Source organism: Aulonocara sp. 'chitande type north' Nkhata Bay, linkage group LG18 (genome assembly GCF_057382095.1).
Source record: "Aulonocara sp. 'chitande type north' Nkhata Bay isolate Kocher_YH1m ecotype deep benthic linkage group LG18, A_spYH_male_GT1.1, whole genome shotgun sequence".
Lineage (NCBI taxonomy): Eukaryota > Metazoa > Chordata > Actinopteri > Cichliformes > Cichlidae > Aulonocara > Aulonocara sp. 'chitande type north' Nkhata Bay.
In genome coordinates, this window is record NC_141361.1 from 10858895 (window position 1) to 10885202 (window position 26308).

At 40.1% G+C, this 26308-nt stretch overlaps 1 protein-coding gene across 2 annotated transcripts in view; it reads left to right on the forward strand.

The window, feature by feature from the left end:
- st6galnac3 (ST6 (alpha-N-acetyl-neuraminyl-2,3-beta-galactosyl-1,3)-N-acetylgalactosaminide alpha-2,6-sialyltransferase 3) overlaps positions 1 to 26308 on the forward strand; it is a 114417-nt gene that overhangs the window by 16684 nt on the left and 71425 nt on the right. The window contains exon 2 of one of the 2 annotated variants that reach the window (XM_086270566.1): positions 21161 to 21340. The exons of the other annotated variant lie outside the window; for it this stretch is intronic. Within the exon in view, the coding sequence (XP_086126692.1) occupies positions 21161 to 21340 (180 nt within the window). The remainder of the gene's footprint in view (positions 1 to 21160; positions 21341 to 26308) is intronic. 2 annotated transcript variants of the gene reach the window in all.

The window sequence follows — 26308 nt, forward strand, 5'->3', positions numbered from 1 at the left end:
TAAAAGTGCTAGGGAAGTGAATCAGCAAGCCAGGTTTTAAAAAACATTATTATTTTCACTGTGATTTCTGATTAATTAAAAATGTGAATGCTCATTGTCATTCTCCACAAATGTAATCTTTCTAGCATGTATCATTTTGTCTGACCAACCCTCTAAAGTAAAAAAAAAATGAGAAAAGAAGGGAGGATGAAAAGAACATAATAATGGATTGGATTTATATAGCGCTTTTCAAGGCACCCAAAGCGCTTTACAATGCCACTATTCATTCACTCTCGCATTCACACACTGGTGGAGGTAAGCCACGGTTGTAGTCACAGCTGCCCTGGGGCAGACTGACAGAAGCGAGGCTGCCATATCGCGCCATCGGCCCCTCTGGCCAACACCAGTAGGCGGTAGGGTAAAGTGTCTTGCCCAAGGACGCATCTGTGACCTTCCGGTTACAGATGCGCTTCCCAAACCCCTGAGCCACGGTCGCCCCAATATGAACATTACCCTGTCATATGTTATAGTCAGCAAATGTTTGGTAAAGTGCTTCTACTTTAAAATTACTTTTACGGTTAATCATCACATCACATGAATTCTTAATTTGAAATGAACTCCAGCGTAGCTCATTTTTAGACCTGCTGTAGGTTCTGTTTACAGTTGCACTGAATTGTCACAGCAGAATAACCACTGGAAACTCCTGTTCAAGATGTTTGAGTTCAGGTAAATGGTAAATGGCCTGTATTCGTATAGCGCTTTACTAGTCCCTAAGGACCCCAAAGCGCTTTACACATCCAGTCATCCACCCATTCACACACACATTCACACACTGGTGTTTATAAGGTGCTAATAAGCTTAAATCAAGGTTGAAACACTGGATTTTACAGCAAAACGAAAGTTTTTTGTAATTATCGTTTTTCAAGGAACTAATGTTTAAACTTTAGTGTTACGGTTTTCGAAAATGTGAAAACGTGTGCTCTGTCTTGTCTTCCATTATGTGATCTGAACCTTTTTTGTGTTTTGGACTGTTGGTCAGACAACAAAAAGGAGTGTAATTTGAGTAATTAGATTATACTCTGAAGCAATATGGCAGAACGGTGTCCTACACCTAGGTGGTAAATAGAACAGAACCCCAGAGTCACAGATGATGGTGGCAAGGGAAAAGAGTTAGCAGATGGTTGATGGAGACTTCAGATGAGTCTCTCTGAACATCCAGGATGAGGTGAAGTGTTGCAGGAAGGACGTTCGGAAAGGCAGGATGACAGATAAGCAATGAGGCAAGAAGATCAGTGGATCAAAGTAATGATGATGAAAATGACAATGAGTGTTAGAGAGAGTTTGAGACCAGAATTGACAAAAAGGAGGAGAGCAGCATGAATCGATCAGACACCCAGGAATGCAGACAGGTATTGGAAACCACCCTTTCTAGATTTAAACAGTTTAGTTTTCTGCTACCCTTTTCTTCCCTTGGACGCTTTCCAGCACTCTTAACCACAAATTTCTGCACAATTATCAGCTTTTAGGAGCATTTATTCCTTCAGTTTCAGTTGATTTCCAAGCATAAAGTGACAGAGTTACAGAGAGTTACAACCTACAGCCAGTTGGATTCATTTGAGCGTGTTGCACTATTGCTGGATTACATTTGGCAAGTCCCCGTCCGCACATTGTACGCTTGGCAAGGTCTAAGAGCTTGTTGTACTCTTGGCAAGGCCTTACTGCCTGTTGGCACAGCGGCGATCCAAAGCCCCAGAAGAGACAGATCAGCAGAGGCCATGTTTGGTAAGGAGTTATGCTCTCCATAGACTTGGATGCGGCTTAGAAACACTGCCCAAATTATAAAAAAAGACTCAAAGGGATAGTTTGAGGTGTCAGACTGAGTAGGAAGGTTGCAGGAATGAAGGAATGGTTCAAGTGTTGTTTTGCTGAAATATACAAAATACTGAAACTTGGTATTTTAGTATCAGTGGCTTGTTTGTACCTGACTCTGACCATACAGCTAGTGGGAGCAAAGGGGCAAGCAAAGTCCTTCTTCAGGGTATCAATTTAGTGGGGTAATTTTCTAAAATCCTGTTTTAGGTCACAGCTCGCATCCTTGTGGCTGTTCAAAAAATGATTTTGTTTTCATAACCTTCAATAACCCAAACCAGCAAAGCTGAGTTTGGCACAGGTTAGGCTCATCAGACATGCAGAATACCCTGGATCTCATAACCATACTGCTGTAATCCTATATGCATTTTCTCAACGGCCTTTCCACAGAGTGAGGTGGCAAGATCAGGCTTGGCTGCTACCCTGAGAAACGCCTGATTGTGTGCAGCTCGCCTTCAGCTCTCTGCGCTCCGCCCTTGAACCAAGCCTCTGAGCAAGCAGAAAATCCCTGTAATTGCATTAGTGTTGTCTAACTGTGAGCTGTGTGCCACGCCTGCTCCCGGCAGACCAGCTTTTTAGCTTAATTTATTGCCCTGACATGTTAGGATTTATTTCCATCCCGCTGCTGAATTGTGGATGACATATACAGCATCAGATATCCTTGACGAATATCCTGGCTTTGATTCAGTTTCCCCTCTCATTGAAGTGTCAGGTAGAGCTATAAACTCAGTGATGTGCTCAGTGGGAAACATGTCTGGTCATAGTATAGGCTCTTTCCTGAGGGCTGTTGACCAGGCTAATAAAAGGTTGCAGCGCCTCTGTTATTATCCCCACTGGAAGTCCGGCAGTGCTCTGGACACCAGCGCTGGGAAGCTGATTGCCGGCGTAAACCGAAGAGGTTGACAGACACAAATAAAGCCTGGCGTTTAAGTGAGGGCATTAAATAAAGGCCAGTCTTTTTTTTGTCCCCCATGAAATAAAAACCGCCGGGTACTTTTATGTTCGCTTGTGCCTCCAAACTTTTGTTGTGGTCAGTGTGGAAAAAGGGAGTGGGCAGCATTTCAAAATGCCACTGTGCACTCTGGGTGATGTTGCATCTGCTCAGCGAGGCTCACTGCTCTCGTTCCATGTCGTGTTTGAGGTTCAGCGGCCGTTCTGTGATTGCTTTCTGTGTCCAGATTTGTATTTTGGCTTATTATTGATCTCCCTCACAACTGCAGCGTCGGGTGCTGTTTTTTTGTTGTTGACTGTGACACCTCTACCACCTCCTCCCAAACCTTCTCCCACACACTCACACACATTGAATGCCACCATTCTCCTAACACAGGGTGGCAGCTATCCACAGAGGCTTTGACAGACTTGGCAAACTTTATTGTTATTTTGCAGAGTGAACACCTGCGTGTGTCGCATAGCAGGCTCGTTTGGTGGCCTTCGATTCACCTGGCTGGGTTGTTTATTGTGTGCAACAGCCGCTCCACTTTAAGTTTCATAATGCCGTCAGTGAAGCTCTTAAAGCACCTTCACAATCTAAGAGGATTAATGAAAAACAAAGAGGTGTGCTTGCAAATCATTTGAGTGCATTCGCTGTTAGAAAGCTCACAGAAATTTCTACCGCTGTAAACAACGAGGGTGCAGCTGACTCAGATTTTCTCCTCCACAATAAAAGCTATACATGCTCAGGGTGAGACATGTATAACTTAAAAATATGTCCTAAATGCAACACATGCTCTGTCTAATCCAACATATCCTATTTGTTCCACTGCTCAGAAAGATATTCCTCCACATCCGTCTTTTCTTATGCTCATTAACTTGTAGCTTCATCTTGACAGACGTGTGGAAAATGTTTCTGGCTAATGTACTGGGAATCTGCATTAATCGTTAGCGAAATGCAAGGATGCTGAGCAACACTAAGGGTGTTCATTATGAGTATCTAGTGTATCAGCTGAGCTTTCTGTGCACTTTCTTTATTTTTATATATATATCCTAAATATATATTTCTATATGTTGCATGTTTATATATTTTGGAGCATTTTAGACCTTTCTTACACAGCACAGAGTAGAGTAGATACGAATGTGGAGAGAGAAAGAGGGTGAGTGACATGCAGGAAATTGTCTGGGGAAGACTCAAGCCAGGCCACTGCATTAAGGACTATAGCCGTTGGTATATGGGATTCCTGCTCAATAAACTGATCTATAGGGGCACCCCCAACTGTGCAGTTATTGTAGTAAAAGGATCTCTCAAAGTCAAAGGCAAAACAAATCACTTTGCCTCTTACAACAATGCATTTGTCACCTCTAGGTATTGTAGTCGTCATCCCTCTGAAGGCTGAACTTCAAACAGGACAAATTCCCTTTTGATGCTGAACCACTTTAGAACTCTACATACATTCCTGCTTCCCCGTCTCCAGCATCCTCGAGGAGACATTTTCTTGTCAAATGCATTTCTTTAACAAATAACACCTTTTTAAAAAATCTCTGCAGAGGCCGAACTTCTGTTTAGTCAAGTGTTGAAAGAAACTGTCAGCGCTGTTTGCTCCTGCGTCCTGCAAATGATGCATTGCATCTGTCTTTCTAATCTTTCCACATTCTCAAATGTCTCTGTGTTTGCACTTTTGATAAATACATATACTCAGATTTCTGTGTGTGAGCAGTCATGCTGTGCATAATCACTTGCAATGAGATGAGGCTTTATTATGAAGTTATGGAGGGATCCTATTGAGTTTCAGGGGAAATATCAGTTGCTAAATGTCAGTAATCCTGCTCTGGCATTTGGCAAATTAAAATGGATTTTCTCTGGTCGATGTTTTTCTCAACAGCCAGATTCCCCCCCTGCCTTCGCCCTTCAAACACAAAGACAGGGACAATAATTGGTATTCTGCTGTAAAGAACTCCATAGAATTTCAAAGCTAAGTTTGCAGCCTCTGCGTTCTCATGCATGTTGTTTTTTCTCCTTTTTCTTTTTGTTTCAGTAAAGTTTGTCTTGCAAAGTGGTTGCAGTCACGACTTGTGGCCCAAATTTGGGACATTTGTGCTGGATGGAGAGCAACTGATGCATTACTGTACAGTAGCTTTGTCCTTGGCCGGCAGTGCGATCTCTTCTGCCCAATGGCCATCTGCGGCTATGAGAGCCAGCCCTTAAAAACTCAGATATGACAGAAGGATAAAGCTGAAATGACTCTTGTCATAAGTGAGCGGCAGAAGTCATTTTGTGCTCCTGGCTGAATGGCAGGAGGCATTTTGGCTCTCTCCAAAAATAACCCCTGACAATAGGAGTTATAGATGTTATAGACGAGGGAACGTTTAGTCATCATTTTTCCATCATAAAGCAAAAGTGAGCAGGTGGTCTGATAAATGGAGTTACTGTATCTTCATAGCCAGGCTTGCTCGGCTTCGCACTGAGAGCTATTAAGGTTTATTGATTTTTTGATTTACAGTTAATTGGCTTGAACCAGGTTCAACAAACATACATTAACACCTTGACTTTCACCCCTATTTTCCTTAAAGAAAAAAAAAGGCAAAAAGCTTGGAAGCATTTTGTTTGCTGAAGTTTTATGAGCAGTGGATCGAAATCCAACAAGTATATGCTCATACAGATGATAGAAAGTGTCATAAACTAACTTTTTGCAACGTGTGCACTCTTTCTGCGCTGTAAGGAACTGTTGTTGCTCTTCCGTTGGGATCTAAAGCAGCTTGAATTGTGAGGCTTTGTGCATTCAAACGATGTATAATCTGGGCCTGAACCATTTAAAACACAGCAGGAGAACACAGGAGAGCGTTACTGAAGATCAGTTTATTTAGTTAAAGATGCACATAACATTAACCACATCAAATATGTAGCGCTTGCTGTGTAAAACGAATGCATCTCTTTCAGGCAAAGGCAAACAACATTACTTTGACTAGGTTTGTACTTTAAATCATTAAAAATAATATCATATTCATTATAGTATAATAAATAGTAAAATAAATTTAAAGTACCTCTTAATTATTTTGTGATACAGTTATGTTGGTCTTAGGTTAGATAGTATTATTACAGTCATTAGTAAGGACTGTTCTATGTCCCATTCACACTGGATACACCTTCTTTGTGCATCCTGGGAGATGTTGCCCTCAGTACACAGGGCAGTTTTCAGATTGAGGATCTCAGCTGCTTATCTGAATCTGCAAAGTAAATCCTAAAAAAAAAAAAATCAGTAAAGCAGAAAAATAAATAAGCATAAAATTGAAAATATAAGCTTTCTGCTTCACATTGTTGTGTGTTGTGACCTTGAGACAAAACATCATCAAATGAGACAAATGGGCTTACAGAAGTGCTGCGGGGAAGAAAGTCACATAGCAGAGAGTCTTAATGGAGCACAATAACTTACTGCCAAAAATAATGAATTCTCAGAATGCTTTTTTTTCTCGTCCTGACAGGTAGACTCATTCACTCAGCGCACAGATATTCCAGTTTTCAGCTTTTCAAAGTGCCACAAAGAGCAGCCCCCCCTTTCACTTTGACAAATTCTTCACTTTCTCAAGTGAGCAAGCATCAGCCTACGCAGCAGAGCATAGAGCATCACCAGACTGTTTTTTCTGAACATATGGCGCTCTTTTCCTCTTGTCCCAAGAGTTTGCTGGATCCAGAGGGGGGGAAGTGAATATTGCAGAGTGTTTAATCCTTCATACTTGTGGGGATTATATTCCATTTGATATCAGATATGCATTAGTCAAATGGGCTTTTGGTGCTTTCCTGTCGCAGGCACACATACAAGTACACGTGTGCTGGTGAACACATGTGCGCAGCGATTGACGTCATCTACTGATGACTGGGATTTGCGGTATTTGAGTTTATACAGAAAAAAAGGGTGTTGAGTCCTTATTGTTGCCACCTGCAGAGTCTCATCCACACAAAAACAACCTGATTTATTTTTTGGGGTCCAGATTAAGATTGTTCATGATGGTCTGTACCAAAACGATCCAGTTTCATGCCAGTAGACCAGATTAGTGTTCATTTGACCCGGATTTAAGGATTTGCTTTTCATATGTCGCCGCCGATAAGTGTGATACCACGGAAGTAATATGCTCCAAGGGCGTCATCAGGACATTTTGTTATTGTACAGGAGGAAGGTCCCTGTGCCCATATCGGGAATGAGTGAAGTTTCATTAACACAGCATGGACAGCTGTACTTAGTTGATAAAATACACAAAAAATGAGTTGGAGATTGGTGCACCACATATTACGTGTTTATCCCTTTTATCTTTTAAGAGAAATGATCGTTTCTGCTGCGACTTCATTTCCTGCAAATTGGTCTGCAAGCAGGAATGAGCATCTCTGAAATGAAAGCTGGATGTTCATCATTACATCCATTATACCTCTTTGACGAGCATGACTTCCTTAAGTTTTGACTGAATACTGACTGCCAGAAGGAAAGCAGCATATAATGAGTTTGTTTTTGTTTTTTTGTTTTTTTTTGGTCATGTTTCCATCTGTAAGATGCTGGTTAGTTATTGTTTATTTTGTTTTTATATTATTTTGTAACCGTTGCTCCGGAGACTGTTACATGTATTTTCAGTTACACCTTGCCAGCACTGTCCTCTCACCCCCTTTGTCAAAAATTTACTGGAAACATTCTTTAGAGATTTTGGTCACACAGTTGCAGATTTATCAGATGTGAATATCCCCTGTTGCATCGAGATCTGGTGACTGTTGATCAGATTTGAATACAGTGAACTCACTGTCATGTTGAAGAAGACAGGTTGAGATGATTTGAGCTTTGTGACATGGTGTGTTATCCTGCTGGAAGCAGACGTAAGAAGATTGGTCCACTGTGGGCATTAAGCATGCTAAGAAAATTTCCCTAACATCATTACAGTTTCATGAAAAGGTGGATGGATCCATGCTTTGTCTGCCCCTACCATCTGAATGTTGCAGCAGAAATCAAGCCTTATGAGATGTTTTTTCATCAATCTGCAATGTTTCTTCAGTCTTCTGTTGTACAACTTTGGTGAGCTAGTGTGAATTGTAGCCCCAGTTTCCTGTTCTTGGCTGGCAGTAGTGGAACGCGGTGTGGTTTTCTGCTGCTGTGGCCCATTTGCTTCCAGGCTTGACATGTTGTGCATTTACAGATCCTCCTCTTGGTTATAATGAGTGGTTATATGAGTTACTGTTGCCCTCCTATCAGCTTGAAGCAGTCTGGCTATTCTCTGACCTCTGGCATCAATTAGATACTTTTGGATAGTTTCTCTTTTTTTAGACCATTCTCTGTAAGATGGTTGTGGGAAAATCCTGTTCTTGCATCAACAACCATGCCATGTTCACTTAAATCACCTTTATTCCTCATTCTCAGTTTGAAGTTCAGCAGTCAATGCCTCAACAGAATGAATTGCTATCATGTGATTGGCTGATTGGATTAGGTGTACCCAGTAAAGTGGCTGTGCATATTACATACTATATATAAATCGTGACAGATACAGAACTAAGAAAATTTCACTCAATGATTGTTTGAATATTTTCAGTCATATAACATGACTGACATTACTCACTGGTAATAATAAGATTGGAATATTGGATTTAACATATGTCAGTAAATACAACCTTAGCCCAGAATGGTGACTATTTTTTAAAAATATGGTAGAAAGAAATTATTGTTTTAGAGAGAACACCAAGAACCCAAGGTGAGGTCTTTAAATGTCCAGTAATATATAAATTGTATATACTAAATCTCTGAAAAGCAAGGACTGATGTATTTCTCTCATTTGTCATTCAAGAAGGCTCACAATATTTAACTAATTGTTTTAGTACTACTTGCATGTTCTGTGTTATTATATTTCCCAACTATAGCTAAGTACATTATGCCTCAAATGCCACACTTGTCAGCAAACTAATTGTGAGCGAGTAACAATTCAAATTTCTTTTCAATTTTTTTCTGTCAAGAAATGAAAGCGCTCACAGCCCAGTGGAGCTGTCATTTCGGTTGCCTTTTAAACCTGCTGCATACACATGCTCACTAGAAGTGATTTATTTAGAAGCGTGTTTTTTGGATTATGAGAAGCACATTACTGGGCACACCATGGCAAAGTAAATGAATGAAACACGTTGACTGGATTTGGTTCTTGGTGTTCATTCAGAAAATAAACCTTGTTCTTCTGGATTAACTTACTGTAACTAACCTAGTGAGTGTTTGGGGGGTTTCTCCAGGCCAGTGGCTTAGTCAGAGGAGCTCCACAGATCAGTTTTTAAGATGCAAGGCTGCAACCAGTGCTCTTCTGCTCCCATATGTTCTCCACATGACAGCTGTGTAAGGGGACTGCCCCCTCTGCTGGGCTTGGTTGGGATCATCAGGTTTTAAAACCCCCAAATGAGCAATGAACTTTGCTGCTGCTCATTCATTTTTACGGCTGCAGCTGTAGTTCATTAGGGCAGGGAAAATAGAAACAGAGATGTGGAGTGCATTTTATATATATATATATATATATATATATATATATATATATATATATATATATATATATATATATATATATATATATATATATATATATATATATATATATATATATATATATATACATATATATATATACATACATACATACATACATATACACACACGTGTGTATATATATATATATATATATATATATATATATATATATATATATATATATGTGTGTAAATATATATACTATTTGTAAATCAGTCCTTTTTATTTTTCTTACTTTCTAGCACACCTCAACAACATGTGAGAAATTTTACTTAGCAATAAACCAGTTTCTGGTTCTCATACAGTTTTAAAGTAGATGTGCTTTACTGTGAGCCTGTTTAAAGCAAAATAGAAATAATATACCCCCTCACTCTCAGCTCTGTGCCTAACTCAACCCTTCTGCATAATTTTGAAAAAGTTAAAAAGTGTACAAGAGAGGAATGGATCAACACAGAATGGAAAGCACCTCTGCCTGAGATTTTCCTGAGACGTCAGTGTAGTGAAGGACCACGTTGCTCCCACTCTGCATTAATTTGAGCTGTTTTCTCCAGCCTTGGTAATTCCTGGATCTGAACTCTCCTCGTCTCTCTCCGTCTGCATCCATTGCTGTGCCTGGGGTATGAAAGTAATTTCACAAGAGTTCCTCTATAGCTAACCAAGTCAACCAATATATATAAAAAGAAAATACTACTTATAGGGTTTATTTATAGCGATCTACTCAAGGGCTTGGGTGTACCTCTAATAAAAGGATGTTGACTTAAGTTTTTTGATATGAATTTCACAATATTGTTAAATCTCAATCTGAATAAAACTGCAGATGGTGCCTTAAGCAACGTTCAAAATACTGGACAGATACATTCACAATCAACTCAGTAGTTTGCAGATGTTATTTTGAAGCCATAGTTTGGTGTTTTGGCTGATTTTAGAATCAGATTTTACGCTATTCAGCTTGGTTGCCAAAGTGCATCTGCAATTCATATTAATTGGGGTGCTAGTCTTTAATAAGAGATTCATGAAAAGTATCATATCATCACTATAAAGTAATGATTTAGCTTACAACTAAAAAACTCCAAAAATATAAAACAAGGGAAGACACTGAATTCAGACTCAACACGCTGAATGCAGTTAGGAGATTTATTTTCACACAATGAAGAAGATAAAGGCAACTGTTAACTGGATCAACGACGGGTGTTCTGTTGAAGGAGGACAGAATGAGTTAGCCAGGGGTCCATAAGGGATTGAACTATGTCCAAGTGTGACAGAAAAAGAATGGAACAGTTTAACTTGACTTGAGAGAGGCATAGGTATGGAGTGATATCTCTGGAGGCAGGCGGGATCCAAGTGAGAAGTGGATGTTAGCAGGCAGGTGAGTATTCCAGGTGAGTTCTTCTCTTTGGAGGTTTTAGATATATTTGGAGCTGGGCTGGAGCCACCTGACACAGGACTGAAGTGATGCATCTTTGCCTTTACTTGATCAAGCTACTGTTCACAAAGCCTCATTGGAAATGGTCTGAGTTAAAGGGTGGCTGTCAAGAAGCCATTCTTAGGGAAGTGAAACTTGGAACAAATTTTTGGTTCAATTCATCATCAGAATATTTGGATGAGGTATGAGATGAGGTGAGAGCTATCTGTAAAACACAGTAGTTTGGGGCTATATTTCAGCCAGTGGTCCTGGAGATTTTGTCAGATTTCATGGAATTATGAACACAGCAAAGCACTGTCAGAGTTTGAGCTATTTTGCAGCACCATCCAGAAAGTGTCTGATTGGCAGCATAACAATCATCACAAACACACAAACACTATAGGTCACGGATTGGCCTCCCAGAAACCAGAAGTCTTTTTAAACAGAGATGAGATCAAAAACATGCAGCCATCATCCAAAGAAAAGCTTTGAAGAAGCTCTGGTTTTACCCCATATACTTTATTTAGCCCTGCGACAGACCGGCGACCTGTCCAGGGTGTACCCTTTCGCCCTATGACAGCTGGGATAGGCTCCAGCGTCCCCCGTGACCCTGAAAAAGGATAAGCGGAAGCAAATGGATGGATGGACTTTATTTCTATTTATGTTTGCACATGCTTCAATAAATCGCTGCACCTAGTTCCCATTTTCCTACCTTTCTTTAAATATAAAGAAATGAGTGGTGGCTAAGACTTTAAACCCATGTCAAGTTTAAATTCATAATGCTACTTTATACGATCATAGTTATGCCAACAGTCCATTTTTCTACAACAAAGCAGCATCAACTTCATAGTTATTCAGAATCAAAATGTTCAAGGGTATTGTAGTCAATAACCACAATACAACTATATTCATCTCTTGAAAATGAAAACTTAAGCACTACAAGGTTTGCCTTTTTGCACCTTTAAATATGAATATTATTGGATTTTTCCCTTCAGGTCTAGACTCTACAGTTTAGTTTGTGAAAAACAAAGGTGAAAAATGCTGTCAGTAGGCATGCTTACATTTTGTAACATAAATCTAAACTAGAATACGTTTGACTTGGCATACCTTTTTTCACACTTGGCACTGTAGGGTGATCTGATCCAACTGTCATATACTTTTCTGTAAGGTTGTAACCAGTACTGTTGTCATCCACTTATTATTGTAACTATCCACCCTCCTTGTTGCATAGCCCAAAGACAAAAATGGAAATGTGATACTGCTCATGAGAGAGCGAGACATGCACCAGGGAGTTCATTTCCCACTTCCAGCATTAATAGAAGGAACATAGGATATACTGGGAATAACAATGAATGATTCCAATGGCAGTAATTAGGGACCATATGCGACAGATATCAGCTGAGCATGAAGTGGTTCTTGTCATAACATTTATGTTGGCTCTTTAGGCCTGTAGTTCTGCTAACACTGGAACTATCCCTCTGCCTGGAGAAGTGAAACTCTAACAGAAAATAATAAAATACCCTCTATATGTTTTTATCCCATTTTGACAAGATGGATCGCTACAGCCGCTCCACACATTCCTTTCAAAGACAGAAGTGAGAGCATGAACTTGTGAGTGTGACACACGTGATGCCTTCATGAAACTTTACTGAAGCAGATTAAGTTTAAACGTAGAAATAACTCCTCAATTAACTTGATAAGACAGCGATGAACCTAATCTAAATGCAGATACAGCTGCAAATTATATTAACATCATTTCTCAGTTCCTGTGGCAGTCTATGCTCCCGTGGGTGAAATTTGAAGGGGAACCTGTGCGTGACCGTGTTACTGGCAGCAAAGACTCGGCCTCTTCCTCCGCCGGGAAAAGAATAGTTTGTTATCTTGTACTTGGATGGCTTTGAAGCGAGACCTTTGCTGGAAATATGACACGAGTGAAGTAATGTGCCTGGGCCCTCTTTTAATCTCAGGAGTGGTTCTTTGTTTATATTTCTGTCTTATTGCCTTGGAGAGAAACACTAGCACTATGAAGAGGAAGAGGAAGAGTGAGAGTAAGGCTCCTCAAATATTTTCTCAAACACCTTAATTGAAATTGGATTTTAACTGCTCGCTGGACCGTGGTGGAGAGAATCAGGAGCCAGCAAGGTAGCGTTTTTGCATTGCAAATGTAATTTTCTGTTTTTTGCCCATTGCCCATGAGACACTTAAAACTAGCTACCAGATATGTTTTTTCATGAGCCATTTTCTTCAGGTTGAGCCTCTCATTATTCCAATACCCACTGCCATTAGCTTTTTGGATTGAACTACTGTGTGGCCCTGTTGTTTACTGAGCTGGAGCATTAGTCTTTGTGGGAAATTGTATTCTCTTCATGCTCAGATAGAGCCTGATGGAGGTGAAATTTTGAATGCACTATATATGCATGAGGAAATAAACAGCTAATTTGCTTTGAATTTTTATTCATCACACAAGTGAATTGCGCACGACTTGTTGATTATTCTGCAGTTTACAGATTTATTATACCTTTTTTGTTGTTTAATTAGTAAGAAAAGTGCCCTAGTGATTTACGTAGTTAGTAATATTTAGTGAAGGTATCAGATCTTTTTCATAAACAAAAGTGATAACACTCCATTGTAAGTAAAAATGCCTTCAGTGAAGGAGTGAGACAATTTTAAATGTTTACAGATGGGATGGGTGGTGTTATTCCAGGAATTCTGAAATCACCTCCTTGGTCGTGCATTATAAACCCAAATACAATAATTACTTTGTCAAAATGAAAGGATGGCAATCTTTGTCATATCTTATCTTACTATAAGACTGAGGACTGTGAAAACCTGAGTGGAAAAACTAAAACTACAAACAGAGCTCCCAACCAATCCACCACAACCATCGTGGCTAGCACCTCAGCAGGTGTGGGTGTTCTTTGGACATGGTCTGCTTTATCACTCATTTTTAGTCCAGTCTTTGTACCTGACCAATTTACCATTTTCAGAGGACTGGGTTTTTTTTGTGGTTAAGACACGGACCAATAAATCATTCAAGCATAAAAACAGACTCCTAACCCAAGGGATGAGCAAATATAGTATCTACACACACAGACAACCTAGTAAAGAACCAGTTTTAAGTTGTATCTGTAGACACTTTGGCACGGCAGCCTGTGTTGTACCTGAGAGCTACAACAGTGAGCGCCTACAGAATTGTACAAACTCTGTTTTTATCTTATGAACTGTATTTCCGTGTATGTGTGAACACATTTCAGTAAATTGCTGCACCTACTGTGCTTCCTATTTTACTAGCAAAACATAAAGAAATAAGAAATGCCTCAAAACTGTTGCACAGTACTTCATTTGAAGTCAGTGACACTGACTAATCAGCTAAAAATGTTTCTGAGGTTTTTGAGCCTTTATTATGAAGCTTTACATGTATTACTGTAGTGTTGTTACAAGTCAAGTCAAGTCAAGTTTATTTATAGAGCACATTTAAAAACAACCAAGGCTGACCAAAGTGCTGTACAGTAAATACAGATAAAAATACAATAGAACACAATTTCGTAATAACACCTCGCTGATAAAAATAAAATAAAAATATATAAAACAAATAAATTAAACCTTTCTAAAAGCCAATGAAAAGAGGTGAGTTTTAAGAGCGGTTTTAAAAGTTTCTAGGCTTTTGGAGAGTCTGACGTGAGGAGGTAAACTGTTCCACAGTCTGGGTGCAGCCACAGCAAACGCCCTCTCTCCCTTTGTCTTTAATTTATACCTGGGAACATCTAAAAGCATCAGATCGGCTGACCTCAAAGATCTCCTGGGGCGATAAGTACTAAGGAGTTCTGACAGGTAAGAAGGTGCAGTGCCATTTAAAACCTTAAAAGCCAGCAATAAGATTTTAAAATCAATCCTAAAGGCAACTGGGAGCCAGTGGAGAGAGCAGAGAACCGGAGTGATGTGGTCTCTTTTTTTTGAACCGGTCAACAGGCGAGCGGCAGCGTTCTGCACCAGTTGAAGGCGATGTAGACAGGAACGATCTAGGCCAGCATAGAGGGAATTGCAGTAGTCTAGCCGTGAAGTAATAAAAGCATGGACCACTCTTTCTAGATCGTTCCTGCAAAGGTAAGACTTGACTTTGGCTAAAATCCGCAAATGATAAAAAGATCCCTTAACTACAGAGCTGATTTGTTTATCAAGTTTAAAAGCATTGTCAAAAATAACACCAAGACTCTTAATGGAAGAAGTGCAATCGGAGGTTAGGGGTCCCAAAAAGTCAAGAGAGAAGTTGGGATCTTTAGGAAGCCCAAACACAATGACTTCAGTTTTGCTTTCATTAAGGTGTAAGAAGTTAAGAGTCATCCAAGTCTTAATGTCAGACAAGCAGGAGAGTAGCGGCTGCAAAGAAACATTGCAGTTCAACCTCAGAGGGAGGTAGATCTGAATATCATCGGCAAAGATGTGGAAGGACACATTATGTTTACGGAGCACATCGCCCAGAGGGAGCAAGTACAGAATAAACAACAGGGGGCCTAGTATGGACCCCTGAGGTACGCCACAGGTTAAAGGAGCTCTGGGAGATGACAGTTCACCAAGGTGAACAGAAAAACTCCTATTATTCAAATAGGACTGGAAAAACTTTAAGACAGTGCCCTTTAAACCGACACAATGTTGAAGGCGGGATAGCAGTATGTTGTGATCAACAGTGTCGAAGGCTGCTGTCAGGTCCAGGGTTACTAAGACAGCAGCACAACCAGAGTCAACAGTTAAAAGCAAATCATTAAAAACTCTCAGAAGGGCGGTTTCTGTGCTATGCCGAGCTCTAAAACCAGACTGGAACTTCTCATAGAGATTGTTATTGTCAAGAAATAGCTGGAGCTGCGTGAGGGCGGCTCGTTCCAGTACTTTAGACAGAAAAGGGAGGTTGGAAATGGGCCTATAGTTAGAGAGTAGGGATGGATCTAGATTAGGCTTTTTAAGGAGAGGTTGAACAACAGCGTGCTTGAAGGGTGTTGGAAAACAACCAGAACTGAGGCAGGCATTGATCAGGACCAGAAGGAAAGGTCCGACTGAGTCCAGAACCTGCTTCAGAAGCCGAGAGGGGATAGCATCGGTGGAACAGTTGGTAGTCTTAACCTTGCAGACTATTTCATGCAGCTGAGAGAGAGAGATTGGTTCGAACTGATTAAAGGCAGAATGGCACAAAGACAAAACACAGGGATTGGAAGGTGAAGATGGAATGACAGACTGCAGGGAGGAAATCTTGTTTACAAAGAACTTTAGAAAGTCATTACAGAGGGTGGCAGAAGGTGTGAGGCTGGTGGATGTGTAAGGATTTACAATGGAATTTAAAACACGAAACAGAGTCTGAGGTTTATGGACACTACTGCTAACCAGGTTTGATATGTAGGAGGACTTGGCCTCTTTAACGGCTTTCTGATAGGTACAGATGAAGTACTATAAGCAAATAAAAATGTGTTTGTGTGATCTCTAAAGCTAAAGCTGTAAAAATGTAAAAATAAATAGCATAAAACAGAAATACAGACATTTGATTGAATGTACTTTATAACAACACATAGCTTGCTATTGCTCAATTTCTGCACAACTGACAAGTCAGTTTGGTCATTGCCACAAATGGACAAGCTGGCCATCAATAACCTTTTGCTAGCTTCCTGTGTGCAATCTGCTCATACAGGCTCCCTGCAGGAGGGACTGGGGGGAAATTATGGCTCTCTCATGTACCAGAGCCCAGTGATCCCACACAGTCTGCCGGTGAACTGAGATCAATATCTCCTAAGAGTAGGTTTTAGCACTTTTAAAAATAGACAACTCAGAGCCTTCAGACGGCGCGCATTATATGAAACGTTCCCAGGCTACAGCCGTTAAGTGCCTGTGCCGTTAATGGCCATCATTGTCTGATCTCGTGATGGCAAACAAGGTCGTTGCAGCTGCATATGGAGTCATATTGCTCAAGCGAAATGTTTTAACATTGACCGAAAGCTCTAATGTTGAAACTTTATAGCTGTTCTGCTGCCTCTATGATGGTGTTAATGGTCCCACTCCCCGACTGTACTCCTCCTTTGATACTGAGCCTTTCAATTTCTGTGTCACACGCCTCAACAGGCTGACTCGTGATCACCCTGATGGATGAGCAAACGAGGAGAGAAGTTGTGAGTCTTTCGCTCGAGCTAGTGGAGGTTCAGTGCCCCACAACGCCCACATGGAGCCCTCCAATCGCCTCCAGTCTTTGACACATCATTTCCCCTGTGATTTGTGGCCAGATTGAGGTTGAAGGAGACAAGGAAATTTTCTGTCCTCATGAGAACAGATGGATGCTGCAGCTCTGCAGACTTAGCCGAGGGTTGTTTTTTCCCCCTCATGATGAACCCTCCTGCTTTATAAAGGATTGGTTTCATGCTCCATTATGGACTCTTGATGACTGGCTATTACAGCACATTTTCAGAAACCTCGACCTGCCACTTTTTTGTTCTTTTTTTGGGGGGGGGGGGGGGGGGGGGTGGCATATAACTGACTGTTCTTTCAGGAAAGTGTTATATATTATTTTGTAAAGTACTGATCGAGTGGAAAAGGGATTTCTCATTGGTCCCCTTTGTGCTGTTTTCATGCCAGATCAAAGTTGAGAGTCTGTTTATGATCAAAGATGGTTGTAATGCCATGAAATGATGTATGATGCAACAAACATGCAACTGGTAAAGTGTGATAGGCTTGTCAGGGCAGCAAATGGTCGCCGTCTTTTTCAACCCCACTCCCACCGCACACCAAATGTTTGATCTCATCTCTGAAGAGCACAGCCTCCGGTGTCTCCCTTGGGATGTTTAATGTTGGAGATCAGAGCTTGTGGTGGTGCAGGCAGGCTGGCGGTGGGGGCTTCACCATTACCACGCGCCACATTCAATCTCCCCAACATCAGATAAATTCAAAGAATTTGCAAAACAGCACCTTCTTAAAAACCCAGACTTTCCTGCTGCCGTGTGTTATATTAGCAGCACATTATTAAAGTTTCCTGGAATAAAAGAGAAAAAAAATAAAGCATCTCTGGCTCTGCTGCAGTCTATCATCACCCTCTGGCTGAGAGCTGTTGTAGCATGCCTCAGATTTCTTTCACTACAGTCCGATTCTTTCTCTCTTGTATCTATTGATCTCCAGCTCTGCCCTGCCAATATCTTCTTGTCTGTGAGACCTTTCCTCGTCCTCTATCTTTTATCCATTATACATCACTCAGCTCTTTCAGCCAGGCCGTAATACCTCTTACCTCCATATGATCGTGGGGCTGTTGTGCACTGTTTGTATTAATGCAGCCCCAGCTGTTGCTTCATTAGTAAAAATATTGAAACAGAAAAGAAGCTCATATCATTTATGCACAGTCAGTGCATTAGTGCAACCAGATGAAAAGTAGAACACAATCATCATCTGAGAGCCACGAATGTCTGTCGAGTAACCTCAAGCTGAGCTGTGACGCTCCTACAGAATTGATTACGACTTTGCCTGTGCCAGCTCAGCTTTTTCAAGGTGTGTTGGCTCAGTCACACTAGAAAGAGGGAAATTGCGTGTGTCAGTGAGCAGAGATTAAGGGTTAATCTCTGCAAATTGACTACATAGGAAGGAGGAGGACTTCACAGGAATCTTTTCATATTCGATGTATTTGAAGTGAAAGGAAGAGGATATTGTGACTCACAAGTCTGTAATTGAAAACATAATGATTGAATTTAACTTTCATTTTCTTCCCTTATAAAGTTTCTGACTTGAAAGCATCCTCTCACAGAACGAGTGCTCATATCTCCGTGGGCACTTATATCCTCATTTGTTCTGTAGGAGGTTTTACTCAGACAGTTAAGCTGTATTAGCAGATGCATCAGTATCTAGCAGTGGTGAACTCTTTTTACAGTATCATGAAAACAAATCATTTTTTGAGTTTTGATCAAAACCGATGGTCGTGTTTACTCTGTTTCATGATTATGACTACAAGCCAGGCAAATACAATTCTCTATTATTTATTAGCGAGTTGTTGTGGAAAATACAGTGGGGCCTGGTTTTCTTCTTGCAGAAGTAATCTTTCAGGAGAGATGAAGAGTATAAAACTAGATAAATTTATTATGACAAAAAATTGATATAGTGGAGAAAAGACATGGGCACACAGGAGGTACGGTCTTGTATAGAGTTTTTTTGTACTCTACACAAATAGGACAACTCAGTGAGTCATTGGACATTCAACAAGCAGCTAGTCTTGCCTTGAACTCAAAACACTGACTGACCCATTCAGATTTCCCCAAAATAGTCAAAAAATCCATTACAGAGGTTCTTGTGACTGAATAAGCCTCATGCACAAGGTTGTCTTCCTTCTCCAACCTAATGTAATACAATTAGGCCCATAAATAAAGTTCTGAACAGTAACACAATTTACCTCTTGTATACACTAAAAATTGCATTTTAAGCAGACAACCAAGATGTCATTAATCTGCAGGCTTTCACTTTTAATTCAAGAGGTTTAACAAAATTAGTGCGTCCTCACAACGTCTAACCAAGTCAAGAACACTCTCAATGAATTAGATGTACCATTGTTAAAATCGACATGAACATAGAGAAACTACAAAGGTGTGAACAAGAACAAGAAGGCCAAGTTTGCCACAAAACATCTAAAAGAGCATCCAATTATTTAAAAAAATCCCTCTTTGCATAGATATAACCAAGAAGAGGACTTTGATGCAATTTAATTAACATTGCATTAAGGCACTTTATATTGTAAGTTAAAGACCCTACAAAAATAGACAGAAGTCCCATCAGATGACCCCCTGCAAGCAAGCTATTGGCAAAAGTGGGACAAAAAATTCCCTTTTAACAGGATGAGACCTTCGGGAGAACCAAGCTCAGGGAGGTGCAGCTATGTTGTGACCGGTGGGGTATGAGGGGAGAGAGACGGGACAAATAACACACAGGTTAGAGTTAGAATATGACATGCAAAATGGTGTATATGTATAAGCAACTAGAGTGAAAGGAGGGTGAGTGAAGAAGAGCTCATGGTCCAAGAAACACAACAAATCTGTCAAACATGGTGAAAGCAATGTTATTGCAAGAGCATGCATGGCTGCCAGTGGAACTGGGCCACTGGTGTTTATTACTGATGTGACTGCTGATAGAAGCCACAGGATGAATTCTGAAGTGTACAGGACCCACTCTCTGCTCAGAGTCAGCCAAATGCTGCAAAACTGATCGGACAGTCCTGTACAGTGCGAATGGATAATGACCCCAAACATACTGCAAAAGCAACCCCAGAGTTTCTGAAGGTAAAGAAATGGGACATTTTTTTTAATGGTTAAGTCAGTCACATGATTTCAACCTAGCGGAGCATGTTTTTTTAGTTATCAAATACAAAAAAACTGAAGGCAGAGAGTTGCACAAACAAGCGCCAACTGAAGGCGGCTGCAGTAAGGGTGTAACAGAGCATATCAAAGAAGGAAACAGTATTTGGTGATGTGAACACTCATATTTAAAATCATGTCAGCCTATGAAAAATGGAGAATTTCCTAAAACAGTTGATGCAATACTTTAAATTTTTTATCATTTAAGCTACATTTTGTCATATACGAAGGCAAAATAACAAAAGCTGGGTCATAGTGCTAAATATCCGTGAACCTAACTGTATGCGGTGGTATTAGGACATTAAAATGCGGCATCATATTTAACAAAAATGAAGCTCAAATGCCATGAATTCCTGGTGATGTGCACGAGCAATCATCCTGGTAAATGACTGTCACCTTCAATTTTACCTATTTAGCTGTGCAAAATGCACACGCTCAGTAACTAACAAACAAACAGCAGAGCCTGACCTTGTGAGATTATCAGGAGTGAAAATAAATCACCACACAAAATTACAGTTAGAGAAATTTGTGTATATCATGTTGTATTCTAATGTACTCAATATATTTGTGTTTGTATGTCTTGTGATGTCTTGTTAAGTGAAATAATCAACTTAAAGCTTTAACTTTCTGTTTTGAAATCTTTGAAGAATAAGATTAAATCTAGTTTAGGGGTTTGCAGCGTCAACATGTATTGAGTTTGCTGAAAGAATCGTGCCACTGTTGGCTGAACTTGTTTTCACTGATCTTTTCCTTTGAGCTCAGTGTTATTAAATGTTAAAGTGTTGTTTTCCCCACTAAGTTTCATGCACAACTGTGTGCACTGTTGGCATCTGGAATCTAACACACAATTATCTTTTTAGTGTAAATATGTTTTTATCATGCTATTTTATTTTCAAAACAAATAGTTGACTTTCACAGTTACAGTTTTACGATGAAACTGCAAATCTTCTTCTCTGCTTATCATTCAGCCCAAGCTGTTAAACCACAGAAAATACTGAAAGGCCACATTTAGATTTGCTCTAACATATATTCAGGTTTTATTCTGTGCACTGGTCAGGCTTCTCATGAATGTGCTTTCTCTCCCTCCACAGAGGAAGTCCCTGATCGCGACCAGTCTGATTGTGGCAGTGTCGCTCTTTGTGGTGGTGGTGAACTATTCTGAGAAGCCCTCCTTCCTCTTTCAGCCTGTATTTGGCGAGACGTTGTTCTCCAAGCAGCCATACAAGCCTTACAAGCCCCACCTGGGATACGTCAGCATTCCTAAACAGGAGGTGAGGAACAAACACCTGGAACTACAGGGAAGACACACATAGGTTAAGCTGTTACATCTCACTAAGTGTTCATTTATTTGTAGATGCTAGATAACATTTGCACTTCTATTCTCATGTGTTTTTTCATATTATTCGCATAAAAAAAATCAGAAGACTGTCAATTGTTTTCGAAACTGTATGTAAATGCGATGAATGTTAAATTATCAACATATGCTGATAATAGATGCTGATGATTTCTATATGAAATTTAAAAAAATGCTAATTCAGTGGATTTCAAACTTTGAGGGTCAGGTGCATCTGCAGGCGAGGTGCAGCAAACTAAGCTAAATGTATCAAGTCAAAGTAAGGGAAATGAACTCGATTGTCTTTAGGCAAAATAAACAACAAAAGATTTTGATTCAAGTAAAATATATCTTTTATCATTTTATTTTTTAATCACTAAAGATTAACAATAGACCCGCCAGGATTCAAACTCTCTGGAACAAAATGATCCCTCTTGCAACAACAACTGTGATGGCAAAGACGTCATTTCTTAAAGAACTCAAACTTCTTTTTTATGTCTTTTTAATTATTATCCATCCATCCATCCATTCGCTTCCGCTTATCCTTTTCAGGGTCGCGGGGGGCGCTGGAGCCTATCCCAGCTGTCATAGGGCGAGAGGCAGGGTACACCCTGGACAGGTCGCCAGTCTGTCGCAGGGCCAACACACAGGGACAAACAACCATTTGCACTCACATTCATTCGCACATTCACACCTAGTGACAATTTGGATTGTCCAATTAACCTATCCCCACAAGCTGCATGTCTTTGGACTTTGGGAGGAAGCCGGAGTACCCGGAGAGAACCCACGCAAACACGGGGAGAACATGCAAACTCCACACAGAAAGACCCCGGCCTGATGGTGGAATTGAACTCAGGACCTTCTTGCTGTGCGGCAACAGTGCTAACCACCGTGCCACCGTGCTGCCCTTTTTAATTATTATTATTTTTTAATTTATCTTTTACAGTCCCCAATATATTTATTTCTTTATGTCTAGCTAGCTCAGCCTCATGTTATAGCAACCGTCACATCAAAATGTGTGAAAACAATCCAGCGTGCTGCAGCACTGATTTTGGGGTGTGAACTTCTTTCCAGCTCTTTGAGTTGGGAATTATTTTACTAATTAAGCTAAGTAACAAACTGATAAAATACTGATCAGTGCAGACTGTTGTACCACACAGCGGGATTTAATATTGTGTCAGTCAGTTTCATTAAATGCCCTCAAAAACCACCAGTACTGCAACACAGTGGAGTTCAGTGGCCTCAGTTAGCAGAGGTGAAGCCTTGGATTGACGTGATTGGCTCCAGCAACTTGTGTCTGCCCCCTTGCCAATCAAATTGGCCACACCCCATACATAAACACACACACTTTTAAACCATAATAAAAGCCAAAGGGTTAACTTCAAATGTGATAAAGAGCCAAGAAGTTCCCAGTAGGGCTGGGCCATATCATACAGTTCATGGTAATACCGGTATAATATTGGGCAAAGATAAGAAAATGAAATATTGCGATAGAATATGGGTTAAACGCGTATGCGCAGTGCCTTTGTTTTCATACTCACATGGCGGAAAAAGTATGGCGGCGACGGAGAATGAGAAGGGCGAAAGCAGATCGTTGAATGAAACGGATGAACCAGAACTGGTTTGTAAAAATGCTGCAACTTCAGTGGTGTGGAACTGGTTTAGCTTTCACCCGTCAGACTTTGCTAAGCTACGAACCCGCATCGCTTGATGGATTGTCGGAGCATTACGGCTATCGTAGGCAGGAGCCTCGCGGAGTGATACATACTGTGCTTCAACATAATATTACCGTATTGTGTGTGTATAACCTCTCTTTAAGTTTTGTGGATATTATACATGGTTATGCTGAGGATATGTCGGCCAATTTCCACCGGAAATGCCTTTTGGTCAGCAAGGAATTTGCATTTGCACTGTTAAATTTTTATATAACTTTAATGCACATAAAAAACAGCTGCTTGTTTAAGTGAAAATACATTGATGGTTTTTGTTTTTTGCACTAATAAAGTTGTGGAGTTGTAAAGTGTTTTGTCTAGTGTCAATTATATCATCGTTATCGCAAATTTTCAAATGTATATCATGATAAATATTTTTGGTCATATCTCCCTGCTCTAGTTCCCAGTAAATAACAGAATTCAGGATTTCAGTAAAACTAACAAACAAAACCGAAGGTAAAAAAGTCATTTCAGCTATCAAGGCAAACTAAGAAGATTAAGAGAGCATAAGCAGATTAAAAGATGTTTTTAAATTAATGACAGAGGTGCAGGTGTAATTCTTCAATATTTGGCTTTAATCTTCCTAATATTAATAAAGTATCTTTCACATATTCTTACATATATTTTATTTTAGAGGAAAATGTTTCTGCTGCTTATGATAAAGGCATCTCACATTTTACATAGATATACATTAGGGGAAATAATTAGCTAAATGCCAGCTGAATTTGCTCACTTAAGAAGTGTACGTGTCTCTAATTTTTATGGCAGTTTAATTTTCATTTCATTTCTTGCAGTTGGTCATCAGATTTGAACAGATCTCAGGAGTTTTTGGCCCACTCCTCTTTACAGAAACACTTTAGAGCCTTTAGGTTTCTTGGCTGTCACTTGCCAACTCATAGCTTCAGCCAACTCCACTGATTTTCTGTAGAATTGAGGTTTGGAGAGTGGCTATGCTACTCCATGACCTTGATGTGCTTCTTCATTAGCCACTCCTTTGTTGCCTTAGCGGTATGTTTTGGGTCATTTGTCATACTGGAAGACCCATCTATGACCCAACTTGAAGCTTCTGGCTGAGGGATGGAGGTACATGGTGTTAGACTGAGGGCAACTGATGTTTCTTTTATATTTCTTCCTTTTTTGAATAATTATTCTAACCTTTACAGTTCTTTGGTCTTCTCTATGCTGGTGGAAGAACTGGAATGAAACAAACGGATTCTGTGGTCAGGTGTGCTTTATACATGAAACAAGATGAGATCAGGAGTAACTGACTGATTGTAATCTCTCATCTGTGTGTGCAGGAATCAGGGATTGTAGGCAATCAAATATATAATCTGTTTCTGTCTCTCTCTATTAAAATGAAACAACCATAAAATTAGTGACTTTTAATTTCTTAGTAAGCAATCACACTTGCAAATTCAGCAGGGCATCAAATACTTATTTTCCCCACTATGTTTTTTTGTAAACATTTGATAATGCAACACATTTGTAATATAATAATACTTCATACTTGAGTAACCCTTTCTCCTGCAGTACATTTATATTCTATAAGCATTCACCTTCACAATGAAGGTGTAGTCTATTCAAAATAGAGCACCCCCTTAAGAGTTTTCTTAATTTATTATATCAGATTCTCTGTGATGGATCTGAAAATGCTCGTTTTAATGTCCCTTGTGAGTGTTATTTATTTTTAATCCCAAACACCCGTGTCCGTGATCCCATTCCTCTGCCTTCAAACAGCTTTGTGCTGTATATTCCCTGCACAATTTATGGAAATTGAAATATCAAAGCCTTTTAATTCCCACCACATCAAAATGTAAAAACCAAGCTGTGTTTATTGTTTGGGAAGGCAGCCTGTTTAAACACAGCCCATTGTGCTTATGCTATTGGATATTGAGTAGTCATGGTGAAAAAATGTTTTAAAAAATGTACATTTTACTAAGCATGAATGTGTGTAACATTTCCGGGTGAAAATGAGAATTCGAAGTCAATTCATGTGAAGTGGATGTCTTATATTCAGCAGGATGATACTCGCAGATTAATGCAGAGCGCCATCCTCTGCCTCTGGAGAGTTTCATCCACACAACATGGGCCCAGAGGCAATCACACTTTACACCAGTCTCTACGTCTGCACCTCCTTCTGCCTCCAGACAAGACTGCTTAAATCACTGCCCTCTCCCCATGGAGATTTATGTAAATCATCGTAAAAAAGACTGGCAGCTTCTACAGAATTAGGCCTCTTTTGGCTCAAATTCCCCCACCAGTGAGTTCTCTATATCTAATCAGGAAGGCAGTGATTGGCCTGAGAATGAGTGTCAAAAGTGCTCTGCACTCTTATGAAATTTCTGACAAAGGATGGATGAAATTGTGGAGGTCTGGTCAAGGCGATACTCCCGCGCCAGGTGTCGTAAGTGATGAAGTCGGGAATGAAGGCCTGCTGTGTGAGCTGTCAGCCTCTGTTAAGTACACAGCAGCACCTTTAGAAGCTGTAGCATTTCACCTGGACAGTAAGGCAATCTCACATGATCCCCAGTGAGGTGTCATTTGAAGTGTTATAAACCTCTCGCAAACATGTATAATGCATAACCCGGTAGCAGGGGTATGGCCTGCCTTATTTTATTCATTTGATTGAGTCTGTCTCCAGCTGTGATAAATTGTTCCTGCGCTGCTTTCGGGAGAAATAGAAAACATTTTTCTTGTGGCACTTTACATCCATGTGTCTGGTCCATCACAGAGCGAGGGAGAAACTCTATATTTTCATTTGGACGTGAGCATTTTAAATGCAGGCCTTTCTCACAACGTTTTCCACTGTGTGTGTTTCGAAAGTGGTCTGAGTTTTGGAGCACTTTGTGGATATTAATGGACGTTAATGAGAAAGCTTCTTGTTTGTGGCCCGTGTTGCACCGGCTAATAAAATATGCATTATTGTATGTAAGTCCTCTCTAAGTTGTTATCAGCTCCTTGCAGACAAGAGATAAAATAAAATTGCTTGCACCAATTAAAACTTGTCTTCATAAACAACTGTTACATAACATCCAAAACCATCTGCTTTGATTGTGCTTTGATTGCTCAAATAATGCCAAACAATTAAACCTGTGTTAGTGAAGAATTATGTGTTTCAGAGTTAGTGTTGGTGTTTAGATTAGAATGTCTGGGAAACATCTGGTTAAAATGCCTTTTTTTCTTATTTTTATTAG